The sequence below is a fragment of the Osmerus eperlanus genome, chromosome 9 (genome assembly GCF_963692335.1).
Source record: "Osmerus eperlanus chromosome 9, fOsmEpe2.1, whole genome shotgun sequence".
In the NCBI taxonomy this organism is placed as follows: Eukaryota; Metazoa; Chordata; class Actinopteri; order Osmeriformes; family Osmeridae; genus Osmerus; species Osmerus eperlanus.
Genome location: NC_085026.1, coordinates 2,000,160 through 2,019,022, shown reverse-complemented (window position 1 = coordinate 2,019,022; position 18,863 = coordinate 2,000,160). Strand labels below are relative to the sequence as shown.

General features: G+C 47.9%; 1 protein-coding gene across 5 annotated transcripts; it reads right to left on the bottom strand.

Moving 5' to 3' along the window:
- Positions 1 to 207: 207 nt before the first annotated feature.
- Positions 208 to 18,863, bottom strand: tnika (TRAF2 and NCK interacting kinase a). Of its 5 annotated transcripts, none has more exons than XM_062470229.1 (25): positions 18,824 to 18,863; positions 18,548 to 18,737; positions 18,040 to 18,156; positions 17,285 to 17,371; positions 16,233 to 16,424; positions 15,519 to 15,965; positions 12,791 to 12,955; positions 12,169 to 12,411; positions 11,960 to 12,066; positions 11,132 to 11,247; positions 10,586 to 10,683; positions 10,341 to 10,364; positions 9,368 to 9,436; positions 8,991 to 9,097; positions 8,737 to 8,839; positions 8,446 to 8,595; positions 6,794 to 6,896; positions 6,481 to 6,651; positions 5,979 to 6,122; positions 5,446 to 5,580; positions 5,095 to 5,195; positions 4,829 to 4,978; positions 3,630 to 3,789; positions 2,399 to 2,538; positions 208 to 2,166 (listed from the first exon to the last, which is right to left on the bottom strand). In XM_062470229.1, exons 2-25 carry the CDS (start codon positions 18,722 to 18,724, stop codon positions 2,083 to 2,085), a joined length of 3,390 nt encoding a protein of 1,129 aa, XP_062326213.1. In that variant the 5' UTR covers positions 18,725 to 18,737; positions 18,824 to 18,863; the 3' UTR covers positions 208 to 2,082. The 5 variants fall into 5 exon arrangements, with proteins under 5 accessions (XP_062326213.1, XP_062326214.1, XP_062326215.1 ...); XM_062470230.1 differs by having other exon boundaries at positions 12,175 to 12,411; XM_062470231.1 differs by lacking the exon at positions 10,341 to 10,364.

The following is an 18,863-nucleotide window of genomic DNA, read 5'->3' as shown; positions in this document are numbered from 1 at the left end:
GACAAAGTCTGAGGGTCGCTGTATCTTTGCTGATACAGAAACACAGTAACACACTTCTGTGAACGCACACACACTCACACACACATGCACAGTCATGGAACAATACACAGCACACAGAAAACCAGAATACAGATCACATGAACAACCAAACTTAGGCATGTGGGTGCGCACACGTTCACACAAATCTGAAGACACCATGACAGAATTATGTTCTAGTTTATTTTATTACTCTCTTACAGTATCTCTTTTACAAAACAAATAAACCCCAAACTAAACATAAGTAATGACTTTCTCATTCTAAACAATATAATTCAAAAACAGTGTTACTGTTACTTTCCTAGAGAAAAGTCCTCAAAGCAAGGACCAACTCTCTTCAGAAGAAAACAAGTCAAATCTCTCTCCTCTCTCTCTCTCTCCCCCCCTTCTCTCTCTCTCTCTCACTCACTCACCCACCCACCCACCCACCCACTCACTCACTCACTCACTCACTCACTCACTCTCTAGGAAGACAGTAGTTTAATCAGCACAGCTCTTTATTGCTTTAACCCTGACAGACTCCTGTCCCCCTAAAACAAAATAAGACTGCTAATTACATTTCAAAATATCATGAAAGTGGACAAAAGCATTCAAGTAATAACAATCATTTCCAACTTCTGGTTAACAAATTGTGACATGATTGTATAGACATGGTTGTAAAAAATAACTTGTTTAGTAAATAAGACAATATAAACAAAAATCTATATCCAGACAGTGATAGTGGTTTAGAGGAGAGACAGTATATGTATATATAATTTTTGAGTGTCAGTCAAACACAGTGACCTCTAATCTGTACCTTCAAGACCCCTACCTTCAACTCCACTACATAGTACATCCTACACCGGCAAAATACACCGTTTCCCAGCATTGAGTTTTGCACTGCATTCTGTGAGTAGGTCTCTGATTGTGATTGTGAATAATCTGCATGTTCATATATATATATTTTTTTCAACAAGGTCATCTTAAAGTGAATGTTAACTTAATGTAATTCAAGTGTTAAAATCAAATCATAATCCAAAGAAAATATCAATTCAAAATAGGCAATGATAATAAATTGGCCGGCATTTTCTTTTATCTTACATCATGCTAGGCACTGTACAAACAGTTACGACTCAATCAGAAAATAATTTGAATCAGAATAGAATGACATTGACTCAAATTGGGTGCCAGAACTTCTCACTATGATTCTTTACAGACAAACATACTTCTTTTTCAGCTGATGGTTATTTGATTCTCTTGTGTATGGAACACATTTTTTTTCTCTGGTATTTCAGCATGAAGTCAAACAGACATACAGACAGGCAGGTAATTGGGCAGACAGACAGACCAACAAATACTTCCGATTCAGATACGTGAATGTGCTGTACATGTCATCATCAAGCTTCAGACGTCAACCCAACTCAACATCCTAGTACTTAGAAAGAAAACATCTCCAAAAACAGAAAAACTGTTAGGTTCATTTAATATTACAGTATATCTGATGCAGCACCTTCAGAATTTAAAGACTTGAGGAGGAGAGGAGAGAAAGATGACCTGGGAGGGCAGGATGGTAGAGGTGACCTGACTTTAAAGGGACACAGGCATTACTTTTGCCTAGTGGGACAGAGGGATGGTGAAACAGGTCACAGAAGATTCAAATGGGTCACCCAATCCTGGAAACCGAGGAGGGCTGAGAGAGAGAGTAAGATAGAGAGAGATAGAGAGTGTGTAAGAGCGAGAGAGTGAGTAAGAGAGAGAGAGAGAGAGAGTGCGTAAGAGAGAGAGAGAGGAAAGGGGAAAGGGAGATCAGGGGAGTAGTGTGGTTCATTTCGAAAGAGGTTCAACAGTTGCAGTGTTCTCAGGAGGTGCCATCCCTGCGGTCCTCCTGGTCTCCATCAGCTCCACAGCAACTTTCATCTGCCTGGTAGTATATCTGTGTTGACCATCTTCTACAGTGTTTCAACAGCCACTGCAGTAGTCGTCATACCAGCCACTGGCTGTTTTTATTGGTGCCTCAGTCTCAGATGGAACGCTGGGCTGACCAATGGGGAGGGAGTAGGAGGAGCTTCACCAGTTCATCATGGAGTTCCTGTTGAGGGTCATGAAAAACACCTGGCTGCTTCCTCCCGAACGCACTGATGCAAAGAACACCTGCAGAGGGGGAGAGAGGAGAGAGAGAGAGAGAGAGAGAGAGAGAGAGAGAGAGAGAGAGAGAGAGAGAGAGAGAGAGAGAGAGAGAGAGAGAGAGAGAGTCAGAGTCAGAGTGGGACTGTGTGTTTGTCTATGTATATCTGAGTCTGCTGTGTCTGCTTTGTGCATGCTGTGTGTCTTGAGTACATGTAAGGACATTTCCCCTTCACGAAAAAAACAACTCTGTCTTCACCTTGTCGTTCCTCTCACACAGGAATTTCAACCTCTGGGCCCTCTTGTGCATGAAGACCCCGTCCAGGTGACCTGTCTCCACAGAGCGGATCTCGATAGCCTTCTCCCCCCAGCCCATGATCTGGTTGGAGTGGATGTAGGCTGGAGAAACAAAGAGACAGAGGTTCTGAAATCTGCAGCACAGTCACTAGGGGGGAACTCCCTCTCGCTTGCCACAGAGAGGATGTGATGTAATCTCACTGACAGCCACAGAGAGGATGTGATGTAATCTCACTGACAGCCACAGGGTGGCAGTATTAGATCTGGGTTAACATGATTTGTGTTTCATCATTGAAAATGTGAATGTGTATGCAGAATATGAGTTTATGTTAAGTATAAAAGCAATACAATAGCAGCTGTAAGTGAGAGCTTGACTGGGGGAGGGATCTGGAGTTTTTTTTAAATAATCAAATGTGTAGTTGTTCCCATTTGTTACACTTAAAGGCTTACCAAATAAAATGTTTTGCGTTCTTGTACCATTATTGGTAAGCCTTTAAGTGTAACAAAATCTATGTGAAAAAGCAAGTTTACATTACGGTAATGGCATTATTCTTTGAATTTAAAATATGCTTTTTATTACATTTGAGAATGAGATCCCCCTTATCTGTACAAGAGGGCATGCCATACAAATATTTCGAATTTATTTATTTTTGTTATTTATGATTGCTCAACTTTTAAATTGGTTACAGTAATGAAAATGTATTTTCATTAAATATAAGTTTTCTAAATGCTTACAATGAACATCAATAGCAACTTCAGATGATATTGTTAAATGTTGTCTGTTTAACTGCTGCACTGATTTGTGAGAATCACCAAGAGGAAGAGAAACTCAGGATCGGTTAAAGAAAACCTGCCAGTGAGCAGGTTATCTTTACAGAGTATGTTGCCATGATAACTGACTCAAAGTTAAGCTGAAACCCAAAGCTGAGGCTTTGTGAAACTCAAAACAAACTGAGTTTTCACTAAACCCTCGTTCTGAAACAGGGCCCAGGACTTCAGTGAGGTACACAGTTAACTCTCTCTTCCCCCTCATGTAGCATGTAACACCCCCTTGAAAATACAGCAGTAGAGTTGGGGTTTGAATGTAATTCAAGTTAAGATGAACCCATACTAGCTTCCCTTCCATTAAGACTCAGTGTAGACGCACTCACACACAAGCAAACACACGCACACACAAGCACACACGCACGTACCGACAGAGGTGGGCATCTCGCCCCACTGCAACACCACGTCCTTGGTGATGCGCCCGTACGTGTTGACGTACACACCCTCGTCCTCGTAGCATAGCAACATCTCCATGCCGTCCGTCTTGGGCAGAACCACGATGGCATGGGGGGTCACCTGACTCTGGATCTGACAGCAGAGGACAGGGTTAGGACCTGACATAGTACAGGACCGGGTTAGGACCTAGTACATACAGTACAGGGTAAGGACCTAGTACATGACAGAACAGGGTTAGGACCTAGTACATGACATCACAGGACAGGCTTAGGACCTGACATAGTACAGGACAGGGTAAGGATCTAGTACATGACAGAACAGGGTTAGGACCTAGTACATACAGTACAGGGTAAGGACCTAGTACATACAGTACAGGGTAAGGACCTAGTACATGACATCACAGGACAGGCTTAGGACCTGACATAGTACAGGACAGGGTAAGGATCTAGTACATGACAGAACAGGGTTAGGACCTAGTACATACAGTACAGGACAGGATTTGGACCTGATACAACACAGTAGGCTACTGTAGACACAGAAGGTTTAAGACCTGACAACGTACGTAGATACGTACGTCTACAAAAACATAGAGATAGTGTTTAGGATGGTTCTACGGCTCTACTACACAGGTTATCCACTGTATATGACTCAACCACACAGCACACCCATTCATTCATCCATTTCTCCATCATCCATCCACACATAGACCTATATCTATCAAACTACCCATTTATCCATCCATCCATCCATCCATCCATCCATCCATCCATCCATGGGTGTATATGGGTCTTTGGGTAGATGGGTAATTATATAAGTATAGTTCTATCTATGTGACATGACTTGTGTGGGTTAAATGATTGGCTATGGTTCTACAGGGTAAAGGTTACAGATAAGTTAATTGGAAGGGTATCTAATCTATCTATCTATGCATCTATGGTCACCTTCATCTGGACGTACGGAGTCACCAGAAGAGAACGTAGGGAGAGAGGGGAGCAGGTTGAGTTAGAGAGTCAAAAATATCAGACAAGCTCGAAATCGACCATTCACATCCTCTTGTCTCATGAGAAGCCGCAACGAATTCAGTGTGGTCTGCTGCTAGGATAGCTACGACATTCTGTCACAAGGCGATGACCTCATTGATCTGGTGAGGTAGGTGGGGCTTTTAACTCACGTGGGAGGGGATGTATATGTCGTAGGGGTTCCCAGAGTCCACGTCGATGACATGGAAGCCAACGCTGGAGCCATAGATGACCTTTAACCTCTGCCCCTCCTCCACGGTCAGGTCAACCAGCTGGGGGCGGTGCTGCAGATCAGTGAACGACTGGGTGGGGGGATGAAAGGAGGATGAGATGCGTGAAAAAGAGATGATTTGTTGTGTTTGGCCATTGGTGTGTGTGTGTTTGTGTGTGTGTGTGTTTGTGCGTGTGTGTATCTTACCTTGAAGGCCATAAACTTGTGGTATGGTTTGGGTGCCCAGGCATAGATTTCCACCGAGTTCTTCAGTGCAATCACCAAAAACTTGATCCTCTCATATTTCACTGGATTAAAGCATTAAATAAGGTTATTTACACACTCGGTGGGTGTTTGTGTGTGTTTGTGTGTAAATATTTACATTTACGCATTTTGCAGATGCTTTTATCCAAAGCGACTTCCAAGAGAGAAATATTTCACCCTTCCCCAAACTCAGACCCACACACAGACTGTGTTTGACACTAGAGCCCTTGTGTGTGCTGCACGAGTGTGTGTGTTGCCACATGTGGATTTCTAACCATTCTTTCGAACACGTACCAACTTTGTAGTGCACGCAGCCCTCCAGCTCCCCCACAGTGATCCAGCCCTGCTTCTTCTCTACTTCCGGGTCATTGTGTAATATCCTGTTCCTCAGCCAGGACAGGTAGTAAACACGTAGCTTGTTCTTCTTACCTAGAGGGTCAGGGGGAGGGGGGCGAACACGGGGGGCACAGGGCTCAGAACATGTGGGTTGGTAGAAAGGTTGGTAAGCCATGCATTTGAATTTGTGGTGAGGTTGTGATCGGGGTGTGTTGTAGGTTGCGGTCAGGTTGTGATCAAGATTCGGCCAGATTGATATTGAGTTTGTGTCTGGGCTGTGTTGGGGTTGTGATAGGGGTGTGTTGGGGTTAGGCTGGGGTTGTGTCGAGGATTTGTTGAGGTTAGTTGTGGTTATGTTGTGGTTGTATAGGGGTTGTAGAAGGGTTGTGTGGGGTTGTGTCAGGGTTCTGTTGGTATTGTATTGAGGGTGTGTTGAGGTTGTGTAGGGGTAGTGATAGGGTTGTGTTAAGGTCACGTTGGTTGTCACCTACCAGAGATGGTCACCAGGACGTTGAGACCTTCCAGGACCTCCATCTGCTGGAAGCGCCGACGGGTGATGAGGTTGTACACCTTCCCCTGACCACTACGGTCCAGCAACATCAGCCCGTTCTCTGTCCCCACCAGGAGGTTAACACCTGACACACACACACACACACACAAAGACAGAGAGACAGAGTTAGACTAGAACTGAATGGTTAAACATGTTATCTGTTGAGCTAAATGTAAGTAAACGGCAGGGTCAGGTGGCTGAGCGGTTAGGGAATCAGGCTATTATTCGGGAGGTTGCCGGTTTGATTCTTGGCCGTGCAAAATGACGTTGTGTCCTTGGGCAAGGCACTTCACCCTACTTGCCTCGGGGGAATGTCCCTGTACTTACTGTAAGTCGCTCTGGATAAGAGCGTCTGCTAAATGACTAAATGTAAATGTAAACTGTGCTTCCATAATAGGTACATTAGTGCATGTGTCCCTGTGGGAGAGGGAGCCGTGTCTCACCCCAGAGAGCAGCACACAGGATCTCAGAGTTGAACCTCTTCTTGTACTTGCGGATCTCCGGCGTGTCGCTGTGAGGTCTGATGTTGGTGGGGTTCACATTCACCACCGAGATTTTTCTGGCCTCGTTGAGTCTGGCCTGCTCCTGCCTCAGGAGCTCATTTGCAAACATGTCTAGGTGTGATAGATGAACACAGAGGGATGGATGAACAGTTAGGTTTTCAAATACTGACACCGGAATGCTGCAATAGGTCACTGGAAAACTATTTCCAAACGTGATTGGTTGATGACAGAGGTGGATGGAGACTAAACTCACCAGCTGCAGAGTTATCTTCATCATCCTCATCGTTGGGGGAAGTTTGATAGACACGAGGGTCAACGAATGGTGTGAAGGAGGCTTTAGACCCGCCCAACCCAAACTAAGAAACAGGAAAGCCAACAGTCAGTCTTGTTTCAGGGTAGAGCAGCTATACATATATGTAAGGGGTGTGACTGTACACAGTTCAGTGCATGAAGAATAACTCTGAGTCAGGCGTTTCTACTTAAAGATCCTGTAAAGTGGAATAGAAAATTAGTTTTAAGTTCATCACACCACAGAAGAATGTGTTGTTAACTACCGATCGAAATTCGAATGAAAGAAAACCACCGACAAGTAAGTTAAATTAGGCTTTGAAATCGTGAGAAAATCAGCAGTCTTCTCTGCTTGAGACTGGGGGGGCGTGTCGCCTGAAGGAGCTGAATCTCCGCCCCCTCGAATTTATGCAGTCTCTGAGTTTTTTATGTATTAATTACTTTATCTTTGCATCGTACCAGCTGAGTAACAGAATGCAACCATCTGTGATTTGACGTAGATAGGTCGCTGTGATGTAGATAGGTCGAGTTTTGGCTCCGCCTATACAAAACCTGAGCTGAAAACGGAAGAGAAACTGTTCAACGGTCTAACTCCACATTTCAGTGTGACAAAGTTTTCGTGCTTTGCACATGCTTTCAGGAACTCCTTTTACACGCATATAATGTACTGAGAAGTAAATCATGGAATTTGCTTTACAGAATCTTTAATGGAAATGGATTATGAAGTTGATCACATGAAATTAGCAAAAACTCTGCACAATCTTCCCTCATCTGTCCGTATTTTTGTGTGGCGAGTAATGCTCCCGGGGCGACCTGCTACCTGCTAGCGAACAGTAGTTTGTAAATGCTCAGGACTTCAGCTCAAATATCTCAAAAGTCCCAAATGGAAAATGTTATCCGTTTTCAGAGTTGAGTAGACGAAACTTTCGTGAACAGATCGACATGAAATGTAGGCTGTGGAATATATAGACGTAATATGAAAACAAACCTATCATTTGGGATCTGTAGATTTTTCCTGTTGTGCTGAACTCGTACCAAACTGTGTACAGTTACAGCTAACATAAATATACACTACCGTTCAAAAGTTTGGGGTCACTTAAAAATGTCCTTATTTTTCAAAGAAAAGCACTGTTGTTTTCAATGAAGATAATGTTAAATTAATCAGAAATACACTACTCATTGTTAATGTGGTAAATGACTATTCTAGGTGGAAACGTCTGGTTTTTAATGAAATATCTACATAGGTGTATAGAGGCCCATTTCCAGCAACTATTACTGTATGTGTTGGAATGGTACATTGTGTTTGCTAATTGCCTTAGAAGACTAATGGATGATTAGAAGGATTAGAATTAAAATGCCAAGGTTTGCGATGCTGTAATTGCTGCAAATGGAGCATTATTTGACGAAAGCAAAGTTTGAAGAACAAAATTTATATTTAAAAAAAAAAAAAAAAATTCTAATAATAATAATTAACCTTGTAAATGTCTTGACTATATTTTCTATTCATTTTGAAAGTTATTTGATAAATAAAAGTGTGAGTTTTCATGGAATACACGAAATTGTCTGGGTGACCCCAAACTTTTGAACGGTAGTGTATATAGTGTGTGTGCGTCTCACCTCTGCCAAGTCACTGAGTTCCTGAAGGGCGGATGTGGGCGTGGCAGATGGGGAGTGGCTCTGTTGCACCAGGTCAGGTAGGTTGCCATGGTTACCATGGTTGCCAAACCCATTGCTCTCGCTGTGACCCCCTCTCCTCCTCTCCTCCGCCTGAGAGGGGGGGAGAAAGAGGGAGAGAGAAAAGGAGGAAGAATGAGAGAGAGAGAGAACGAGAAAGGTGAGCAAGCAACGTTTCACCATTTGTTTTGTCTGCGTGTGGACGTTTGTGTGAGTGCAGGTCTCAAATGTCACCTCTCTCATCATCAGAGTGCTGTCTTTAGAGTTGTTGTAGGTGTCTCCCAGAGAGTCCTCTGCTAGTCCCCTGTAGGTCTCACTGCTGCCCTGCACCGCTGGCCTGGAGCACACACGCACAGACACGCACACACACACAGCAGATTAGAAATACACATACCTCAACAGACACAGATTAGCAATGACATCCCTCCACTCACACACATATACACACACACTCACACCCACACACACAATCACACACAGTGTCTTACATGATGCGTGGGATGTCGCTGACAGCCACAGTCCCATCATGCCCCACGGTTTCCCCATCTTCATCGCTGCTCTCTGATTCGTTGCTGGAGGACGAATAGTCCGTCACCTTCAACAACAACAATGCGGTCACTAATCATCATCATCACTACCAATACCATCATCATCAAATCAAATCAAATTTATTTGTATAGCCCTTTTTACACGCAAGCATGTCACAGAGGGCTTCACATATGCCCATAGAACTGCCCCTCAACCAACCTAAACCCTCATCAACACCATCATCATCATCACCACCACCAATACCATCATCATCACCAACACCATCATCATCACCACCACCAATAACATCATCGTCTCCGGATCACAGCTAACATACCTTTGCAGGAGGTCTGTTTCCCTCCTCCACCCTCAACTCCCTCAGTTCCTTAGCCAGCGCACTGAGGTCCTGCAGAGAGAGGGGGAGGAGGAGGATGAGGAGGAAGAGAGGGAGAGAAGGAGAAAGAGGAGGGGGGAATACAGGGGGGAGGGGGGGGAGGATGGAAGCAAAGATGGGAGATAAATATTTTGTTTCCTGGAAGCATAGCTAGGTCAGTCCTTACTGGTGGTACTCTGTACGAGCCTCACAGTCCAGAGAGGAGGGAGAAACCATCTCACACAGAGAGGAGGGGTATAGATGCAGGGAGTGGGAAAAAACATTATTATCATCAAGGGGGTCAACCACTGATGTACGTCTGTCACACAAACACCTGGAGGTCAAATACTGGCTTCAGTTTGGATAAGGAAGGCAGCAACAGTCTGCATCCCTCTATCAAACCCCCATGCCAAGTGGCCAGTGGTCCCTCCCACCCATGTATCCCAGCCAATGGACCAAACCAAGGCATGCAGACAGGGGGGATGGACCGCCACACACAGTGGGGCTTACCAGCTCCTCCTGACCCAGTAATCATGACGACAAAGAAACAGGAAAAAGATACACGATTCAGATCTTGTCATTAGTCATTAGATTTCTACCTTTACACACACACACAAACACATACACACACAAATTTACCACGCACCCAAGCACGCACCACACACGCACAGTAAATCTATCGCCCACGGATACACACACTGCACCTATGATGCACCCTCAGTTTCAATGTTTAATAGACAGAATACACTTCTACAGAAGTCTGTATCCAAGTCTACCATGCCCACAGAGACGGAGAGAAAGGATAAAGAGATAAAAAGACACAGAGAGAGAGAGAGAGAGAGAGAGAGAGAGAGAGAGAGAGAGAGAGAGAGAGAGAGAGAGAGAGAGAGAGAGAGAGAGGAGAGAAGAAGTGAAAGGGGCCAGGGATGTCACTAACCTCGTCTATGGCTTTCTTATAACTCTGGGAGAAGAAGGGTGAACAGTGGAAGAAAGGGAGGAGGAGAAAGGGAGGAGAAGAAAGGGAGGAGAAGAAAGGGAGGGAGGGAAAGAGAGAAACAGATGAATCACAAAAGAGAGAGAGGCCAGAAGAAGAGAGATGTGAGAGGAACCTGGAGGCAAGTATGGCAACTGTGTGTGTGTGTGTGCACACTCACGCGCACCCGTGTGGATGTGTGTACTTACAGCTGGTCTGCTGGGTCTGGCTGACTCTCTTCCTTCCTCCTGTTTAGGCTTAGCTTCCTGATTGGCTCCAGTAGGGGATACTTCCTGCTGGGCTTGACCTTGATCAGAACAAAGAATCCAGATGAATCAAAGGATCAAGTTGAGGGATTGGTTAAATGACGTTAAGTTGACAGATAAAGTGCACGTGTACGAGTTTGTGAGGTCTATGCATGTCAAATTAGACCAATTGATGCTGTCATTCTTCCAATTACACTACATCGGTCTTACTTCCGGTCTCATCTCCCCTCCTCCCCCCCCTCTACTCCCCCCCCCCCCTCTCTCCTTTCCTCCCCTACCGTCTCTTTATACCCTCACCCGTCATATTGACTGGGCTGCACAGACATGTGGATCGGAGCAGAACTGGAACTGACACCCTCCCACTGATAGACCAGCATACACTGCTGCCTCTTTGAAGAACACCCCAGTCGACAAGGAGCTTGTGTGTGTGGTATGTTTGTGTGTGTGTGCGTGGAATGTTTGTGTGCGTGCACGTGTGTGTGTGTGTACCTTTCCGCTCGGCAGAGCCACCCTGAGACGAGGGGGAGGAGGAAGAGGAAGAGTTGGACGATGTCCTCTGCAGAGCGGCATCCAGTGACAGCTCTGAGCGACGCAGGTCTGGGTTGCTGGAAAACAGAGCACACACACACGTTAGCTGCATGAGATACACACAGGGACTCACACTCATAAGAGCACACACACCGTTTCATTCACTGGTCAGATCATACACTCACCATTGCTTCTTGCCTTGTGTGAGGTAGTAAATGTGTAGGTGTGTGTGTGTGGTAGTAAATGTGTAGGTGTGTGTGTGTGTGTGGGGTAGTAAATGTGTAGGTGTGTGTGTGTGTGTGTGTGTGTGTGTGGTAGTAAATGTGTAGGTGTGTGTGTGTGTGGTAGTAAATGTGTAGGTGTGTGTGTTTGTGTGTGGGGTAATAAATGTGTAGGTGTGTGTGTTTGTGTGTGTGGTAGTAAATGTGTAGGTGTGTGTGTTTGTGTGTGTGGTAGTAAATGTGTAGGTGTGTGTGTTTGTGTGTGTGGTAGTAAATGTGTAGGTGTGTGTGTTTGTGTGTGGGGTAGTAAATGTGTAGGTGTGTGTGTTTGTGTGTGTGGTAGTAAATGTGTAGGTGTGTGTGTTTGTGTGTGTGGTAGTAAATGTGTAGGTGTGTGTGTGTGTGTGGTAGTAAATGTGTAGGTGTGTGTGTGTGTGTGTGGTAGTAAATGTGTAGGTGTGTGTGTGTGTGTGTGGTAGTAAATGTGTAGGTGTGTGTGTTTGTGTGTGTGGTAGTAAATGTGTAGGTGTGTGTGTGTGTGTGGTACTAAATGTGTAGGTGTGTGTACCTGGCCCGTATGAGCTGGCCTCCAGTGCGAAGGCCGAGTCCTAGGCCTCCGTTGGGCGAGTTCTTCCTGACCAGGGCTGGGGAGATGGAAGTGGTCCTCTGGGGAACCTGGAAACACACACACACACACATCAGTGGGGGTGTAAGCCTGTCTGCCAGCCTCTCTCTCTCTCCCCACTCCCTCCATCCCTCCTCCCATCCCTCGCTCACCCTGACCTTGGGGGGCATGGCCTCGTCTCTCAACCAGGCCGTCCGGTCCCTCTCGTCCCGACTGGCCACCCGAGGCGGGGGGGTGGGGGTGTCGGATGTGGGGTCGGAGTTCTGCCTGGGGGGCATCTCTGGCCGGGGAGAGCCCATGGCCGTCACCTCCCCCAGGGCGGAACCTGTCTGGTCCTGCAGCGACTGGGAGCCGGACATTGAGCTGTGAGTCCTGACGGGGACCAGGTGAGCCATCTGGGAGGAGGAGAGGAGTGTGGAGGGAGAGATGAGTGTGGAGGGAGAGAGGAGAGGAGTGTGGAGGGAGAGATGAGGGAGAGGAGTGTGGAGGGAGAGATCAGGGAGAGGAGTGTGGAGGGAGAGATCAGGGAGAGGAGTGTGGAGGAAGAGATGAGGGAGAGGAGTGTGGAGGAAGAGATCAGGGAGAGGAGTGTGGAGGAAGAGATGAGGGAGAGGAGTGTGGAGGGAGAGAGGAGAGGAGTGTGGAGGGAGAGAGGAGAGGAGTGTGGAGGGAGAGATCGGGGAGAGGAGCGTTTTAAAAGAGAGCTCAACGTAAGTACACACCTAGACCCATGTTCAAATGTTCCCTCACACCCGTACACGCACACACACACACCTGGGGTTCGACGGAGCGGATCATGGGGGGGGTGAAGGGGGGCTGCATGCCCCCACTGCTGAAGGACTCAGAGCGGGGGGGCAGGGAGGGGTCGGGCGCACGGTTGGACATCTTGTGTTGCAACGCTGGAGAGCTTTGCCGGTTCAGTTTAGACCTCTCCTCCACCTGCCACAGGTAACACCAGGAGGGGGGGGGAGGTCAGGACACACACACACTAAATCCTATACCACCCAATCAGCTTTGTTTACCCATGTTAGACACCGCATACCTCCACCCAGCTGGCCAATAGAAAGCCTCAATGGTTTTGACTTGGAAATTAGGGTTTGGCTGTGTTGAATCGATCCATTTCAGTGAGTTTGTATGTGTGTGTGGAGCTACAGGGTGTCAGCTCTGATGGAGTTGGACAGAGTAGTCTTCTGAGAAAGGCTTAGGTCACTAGTGTGTGTGTGTGTTTGTGTGTGTGCGTCAGTGTCAGTGTTTCCCATTGACAGTAAAGGAGTGAGAATGATGGCAAAGTCATGAGGTTAAGAATAATCTTTAATCTACTTTTGCGGGCACTACTGTGAAACCCAACTCATTAAATCAGTGTGTGTGTTTGTGTGTGTGGGTGAGTGTGTGTGTAGCACTGTGTGTGAGAGAGCCCCATTGAGCAGTATAATCAGATTATCAGATTATTTCTCTCCAGGAAGAGGAATGATCTGGCTGGCCACACACACTTGCAATCTCAACATTTACAGAAGGTTTGGAGGAGGTCTGTACTGACTAGGTCAGTAGAGACCATAGAGGGAGTGCGCCTAAAGTCTTTAATTCGTTGAGGGCAGTAATCTGGAGGGATTATTGTAGATTATAACCCAGGCTGAACAACTACTGTACTACTGCACAATGTGTTAATCCTCAATAGATCAGATGTGTTAGTTGTGTGCCTGGGTGGCTGATGATGTCATCATTAATGGACAAGCACATATCACTACAGTGGCCTAAGGGCACAGTTGGACAGAGTCTGAGCATTGCATGATGGGATGATGAGTCATGCAATCACAGGTTAGCAGGAGAATCAACTGCTGCCCTACTACAAGCAAATAAGGAGAGAAAAGGAGAGAGAGAGTGAAGTCCCGGAACCTAAAGTCTATGACAGACAGAAAGAAAATATTGTTAGATTCACCAAGAACCTCTCTTTGCATTGAGAACAGCTTTTGGGTGTTTTTCCATCTCGCTTTTGAGATGACATATATGTGCGTGTGTGTTTTTGTTTAAGCACCCAAAATCTTTTCACAGGCCAGGAGATTCTCAGAGAGAGAGAAGAGGTCATTAATGGCATCCACAGTTGCAGCTATACAGACACTGTTGCCACCCCAACAGTAGGGATGGAAGGATGGAGGGAAGGAGGGATGGAGGGATGGAAAGGAGAGGAGGGCCCACTGTTGAACAGCAAGGAGCAGTTGAGGAGGATCCCAGCACCGATAGGCCCCAACCCAGCACCAAGCCTGGAGGTAATTGGCTGGCTGGCTGGTTGACTGACCGTCCAGGAAGTGACACGAAGGCTCATCGCTGATGTCATCAGTCTTACGGCCCCGTAGTATAGTATTGTGGGATGTTTGGACTTGTGAGGGCCATGGCAGGGTGAGAAGTAATTGGGGGTGGGGGTCTAATGCTAGATATTACTGTGTGGTCCCAGTCCTAGCTATATTCATTGTAGAGTGTGTGTGAGTGTGTGAGGGTAAATAAAGTAAATACTGTCAAATATACAGTCAAAACATAATAGTGTAACGCTATGTACAAGACAGAAAAAGTACACATATTAAATCAAGCTGATGCATCTGTATACGCGGTATTTGTCTGTATATATTGTACTCTGTGGATTTATGTGTATTGTGTTTCTGTGTTGTCTGTCAGTATATGTCTGTGTGTTGTCTGTGTGATGTCTGTATGTGTGTGTGATGTCTGTGTGTGTGTGTCTGTGCATATGGCACTCTGTGTGTGTGTGTGTGTGTCTGAGCATATGGTACTCTATATATGGTGTGTGGAACTAGAAGCCAGCCGGCCGCATTGTCAGCTCGGACAGCGAGCTGAAGGGAGACCTAGCAGGGGACCAGAGGGGGGAGAAGAAGAACCTGAGGGATTCTGGCTTGGAGGGGGAGGGCGTTCGTGACCTGTAGGTCTGTGGGGAGGGTTTGCGTGAGCTACGAGGGGAGAGGCCCAGAATCTTCTTCAAGTCTCTCACCCAGGGGAGAGGAGAGTGGGAGCGGGTTCGACCGCTGACGGGGAAGGGGTCGTGGTGTTCCCACGCATCCCCAAATGATTGGCTACGGATCAGCTGGCAGGCAGGGGGCATGTCTTCCGCCATGTGCCGCCTCAACACCTCCGTCGGAGCAGACGACGCGAGGTCGAGCTCATTGCCCCGCCTCTCTTTGAACTCTGACCTCGCCCAATCAGGGCTGGGGATCTGGAGGAATTTACTCTGACAGGACGCTCCAGCTGCCAGAGAGTAATTGGGGCAATCGTCTGAGTTTGCTCGGCGTTCAGTGGCCAGGAATGGGCGGAGGGAGCATTCGGGGGCGGAGGAAGAGAGGGGGCAGTAGGACAGGTCGTTCAGGCTGGATGACAGTATCCTAAGCCTGAAGTCCCGTCCCTTCTCTCCTGGCCCCTCCCTTGTCTCCTGGTCCATGTCTGGGTCTATATCTATTCTACTGCGGGGAGAGTGGGACCTCTGACGGCTGTGACAACTAACCAGTTTGGCTGCTGAGACAGAGCCGGGGCCAGGTGGAGGCCCCTGGGGCTTATCTGGCCCCTGGCTAGCGTCCTGCTCTGTGGCCGGGTAGAGCCACTGCCTGGGGCCTGCTTGTTGTCTGCATTCCGACTTGGGGTTCTTGGGCTCCTTGGGGCCTTTGGGCTCATTGGGCTCCTTGGGCTCCTTGGGCCCCTGTCTGCGGCCCCTCTGTGCTCTCATCTCCCGCACCTGCAGACTGATCTCCCGCTTCAGCCCGGGATCCAGGGGATCCCTCGTCTCCAGGGAAACACGGATGTGGGGGGGCGGCTGTGGGGGGTAGGGGGATTGGGAGGGGCCTGGTCTGGGGATTCGGGCCCTGGGATGGGGCTGGTAGGCAGCCGGAGCGGCCGGTTGGTTGAAGGATTGATGTTGTATGGGAGGGTTACTCTTTGGACGCTGTTTCAGCACCTGGAACAAGTCAGAGGAGGATTAAAGAGATGCTCACACACACACACACACGTTTACAAAGAACAAAACAGTGGAAGAAAAACAAGATCATCCGAACATCTTGGTCCAGAGGGCTTCTAGCCAAGCTTAACTCCATCCACAACGTTCTTCAGCACCTGAAGAGAAGCTTCTAGTCATAGAGTTGGACCTCCAACATACTGATTAAAGGAAGCGGAAGGGCCAGGAAAACAGTAACATGTTGCTAATGAGTGTGTGTGTGTGTGTTACCTCTTTGGCCCAGGCCGGCTTATCGGTGGGGTTGACCGAGTCTTTATAGTGATACAACTGCTTCTTGTCGGCTGGTCTCCCTTCCTGCTGCTGCTGTTGTTGGAGAGAGACCAGGTAGGCTCTCTCCTGCTGAAGCTGCCTCTGCAGTCTCTCTGCCTGCCTCTGCTCCTCTATCTGCTTACGCTTATACTCCTGCAGGGGGGGGAGGAGCGAGGGAGGAGGAGAGATGGGAAGCAGGGAGGAAGAGGGGAGCGAGGGAGAGGGAGTTGGTTGGAGGGGAGCAGAAACAGGCGTTAAAGAAAAAAAAAGAAGAAAAAAACAGACAGAAAGTTATTGATACCAAATTCAAGGCCAATCAGATTGTCCGAACAGACCAGCCATGCTCCGACCATGCAGCAAGTACATGCCACTCACAGACGGACCAATGGGATCGCTCCATGTGACAGAACATTAACAATGACACCTAAGCCAATCCACACAGCTCGCACAATCACATGACTGGGGACGGGCGCTGGTATGAGCCATGGCAGACACTGGAAGCAGGGAAGCAGGGAAGGAAGGACAAGAAGAGGAAAATGCTTTGGACTTCCATACTGGAAGCATCCAACACTTTGGAAAATCCATGATGGGGTCTGGAGCTTTGTAGGTCAAAGGCTGGGGGCTTGGGACTGTGGGCCTGGGGCATGGTTGGGGGCTGGGGCACTGTGGAGGGCTTGGGTAGTGGGTCATTGTAGGTTGGGCACTGGGAGCTAATGGTGGGGCTGGGGCATTGCGGGGAAGGGTTGAGGTTGAACACATGGTCCATGCAGGCCACAGATGGAGCGTAGCAGGAAGTCAGGTGGCTGAGCGGTTAGGGAATCGGGCTAGTAATCAGAAGGTTGCCAGTTGTGCCAAATGACGTTGTGTCCTTGGGCAAGGCACTTCACCCTACTTGCCTCGGGGGAATGTCCCTGTACTTACTGTAAGTCGCTCTGGATAAGAGCGTCTGCTAAATGACTCAATGTAAATGTAGTGTAGCAGCAGAATGGAGGCGTAGCGCCCCCTAGGGTTACCAGCAGTAGAGCCTGCTCCTGGAGAAGCTGCTGCTGGAGGATCTCTAACTGCCTCTGCTCCTCCTCCAGCTGTCTACGGATATACTCCTACACCCAGCCGGCAGCGCGGAGAGAGAGAAACCACAGAGCGACGTCAGACAACGGAAAGAGAGGAGGCCAGAGAGAGGGGAGGGGAGTCAAACACAGAAAAGGAAGAGGGAGAGAGAAAGAGAGAGCGGTGAAATACTGGCTTTCCAAACCGAGGGAGACGAAAGAGAGAGAGAGAGACAGGTTATTTCCTGCAGAACGAGGAAGGAGAAGAATAGACAGTAAAGGAAAAGAACAATGGCGGTTGTGTGTTTGTTCTTGTTTTTGAGACGGACAAGCTACTGTGACTTAGGTGCTATTGTTGAGCTGCAGTTCAGCTATTGAGATGTCCTTATTGGACTGTAATCTTTCTTTGTTCACCGCGCCTGGTAGCTGAGATGTGGTTACTTTGCGATGCGGCCGGCAAATCACAAGAATACGGTTAAAACCATGCACTTCTGGTGCTTAATCTCCCGCTTTAAATTCCATATGGACTCCATGTAGATATGCTTTAGACAAAAGCGTCTGCTAAATAAATAAAAAGTCAAATGGAAATGTTAGTACAGCAGGATGTGTATTCTTGTTCTCTTGTACTCTTTCGGAAAGCGTCTGTGCGGGTGTGTGTGGGTCCGTGTATGTGTGGGAGTCGGTTCTGCTCTGTCTCTCCAGGTGTGTGTGTGTGTGTGTACCTGCTCTCTCTCCGCGTGCCTCCTCTCCTCGTCTCTCCGCAGCTGCTCCATCTCCTCGTAGCGTCTCCTCTGCTCCCTCTCCTGCTGTTTCCTCAGGTCGCGCTCTCTGCGCTGTTGCTGTGAGGCGCACACACACACACACATACCGTGTCATGACACCCCAGAGAACCTGTGATGTTGACCTTTACCACATGAGGTCGGTAGTCAAACTGTTTACTGCATGGCCACAGGTACAGCACAGTGCTAAAGGGGGAGAGAGACTGAGAGATAAAGAGGGAGAAAGGCGGATAGAGATAGAGAGAGCAAGAGGGAAACAAGAGCATGAGAGAGAGACAGAGAGACAGAGAGAGAGACATGGACAGAAAGAGAGAGAGAGACAGAGAGAGAGAGACAGAGAGAGAGAGAGACAGAGAGAGAGAGAGAGAGAGAGAGAGAGAGAGAGAGAGAGAGAGAGAGAGAGAGAGAGAGAGAGAGAGACAGACAGACAGACAGAGACAGAGTTCCCTACATCCTCCAGCCGCCGCCTCTGTTCTTTCTGCTCCTCGATGCGTTTCTGCCTCTCGGCCAGTAGTTGGCGCTTGTGCTCTTCGTTCTGCTGCTGCTCCTGCTGCTGTCTGCGCAGCGCGTCATTGGTGGCCAGCTGCAGACGCAGGAAGTCCCGCCTCAGAGTGGACTCCCCAGGCATGTTGATGATGGAGCTGGGAGAGAGACCAATCAGGAGTGAGGCTACCTGCGTTTCGACCAACGGCCGCAACCGTCCGATGATTTCTGATTGGTCACGTACCTGGGTTCACCGACGTCGCGCTCCCCTCTTCCTCACTCCC

What these genes read in the sequence shown, in the direction of transcription:
- tnika (XM_062470229.1), bottom strand. Translation starts at nt 18,724, where the DNA reads ATGCCTGGGGAGTCCACTCTGAGGCGGGACTTCCTGCGTCTGCAGCTG. An exon ending in AGCCGGCCTGGGCCAAAGAG is followed by an intron (nt 15,966 to 16,232) that starts GTAACACACACA and finishes GACTTGTTCCAG; the next exon opens with GTGCTGAAACAGCGTCCAAA. An exon ending in CCAGACCCAGCAGACCAGCT is followed by an intron (nt 10,365 to 10,585) that starts GTAAGTACACAC and finishes TTCTTCTCCCAG; the next exon opens with AGTTATAAGAAAGCCATAGA.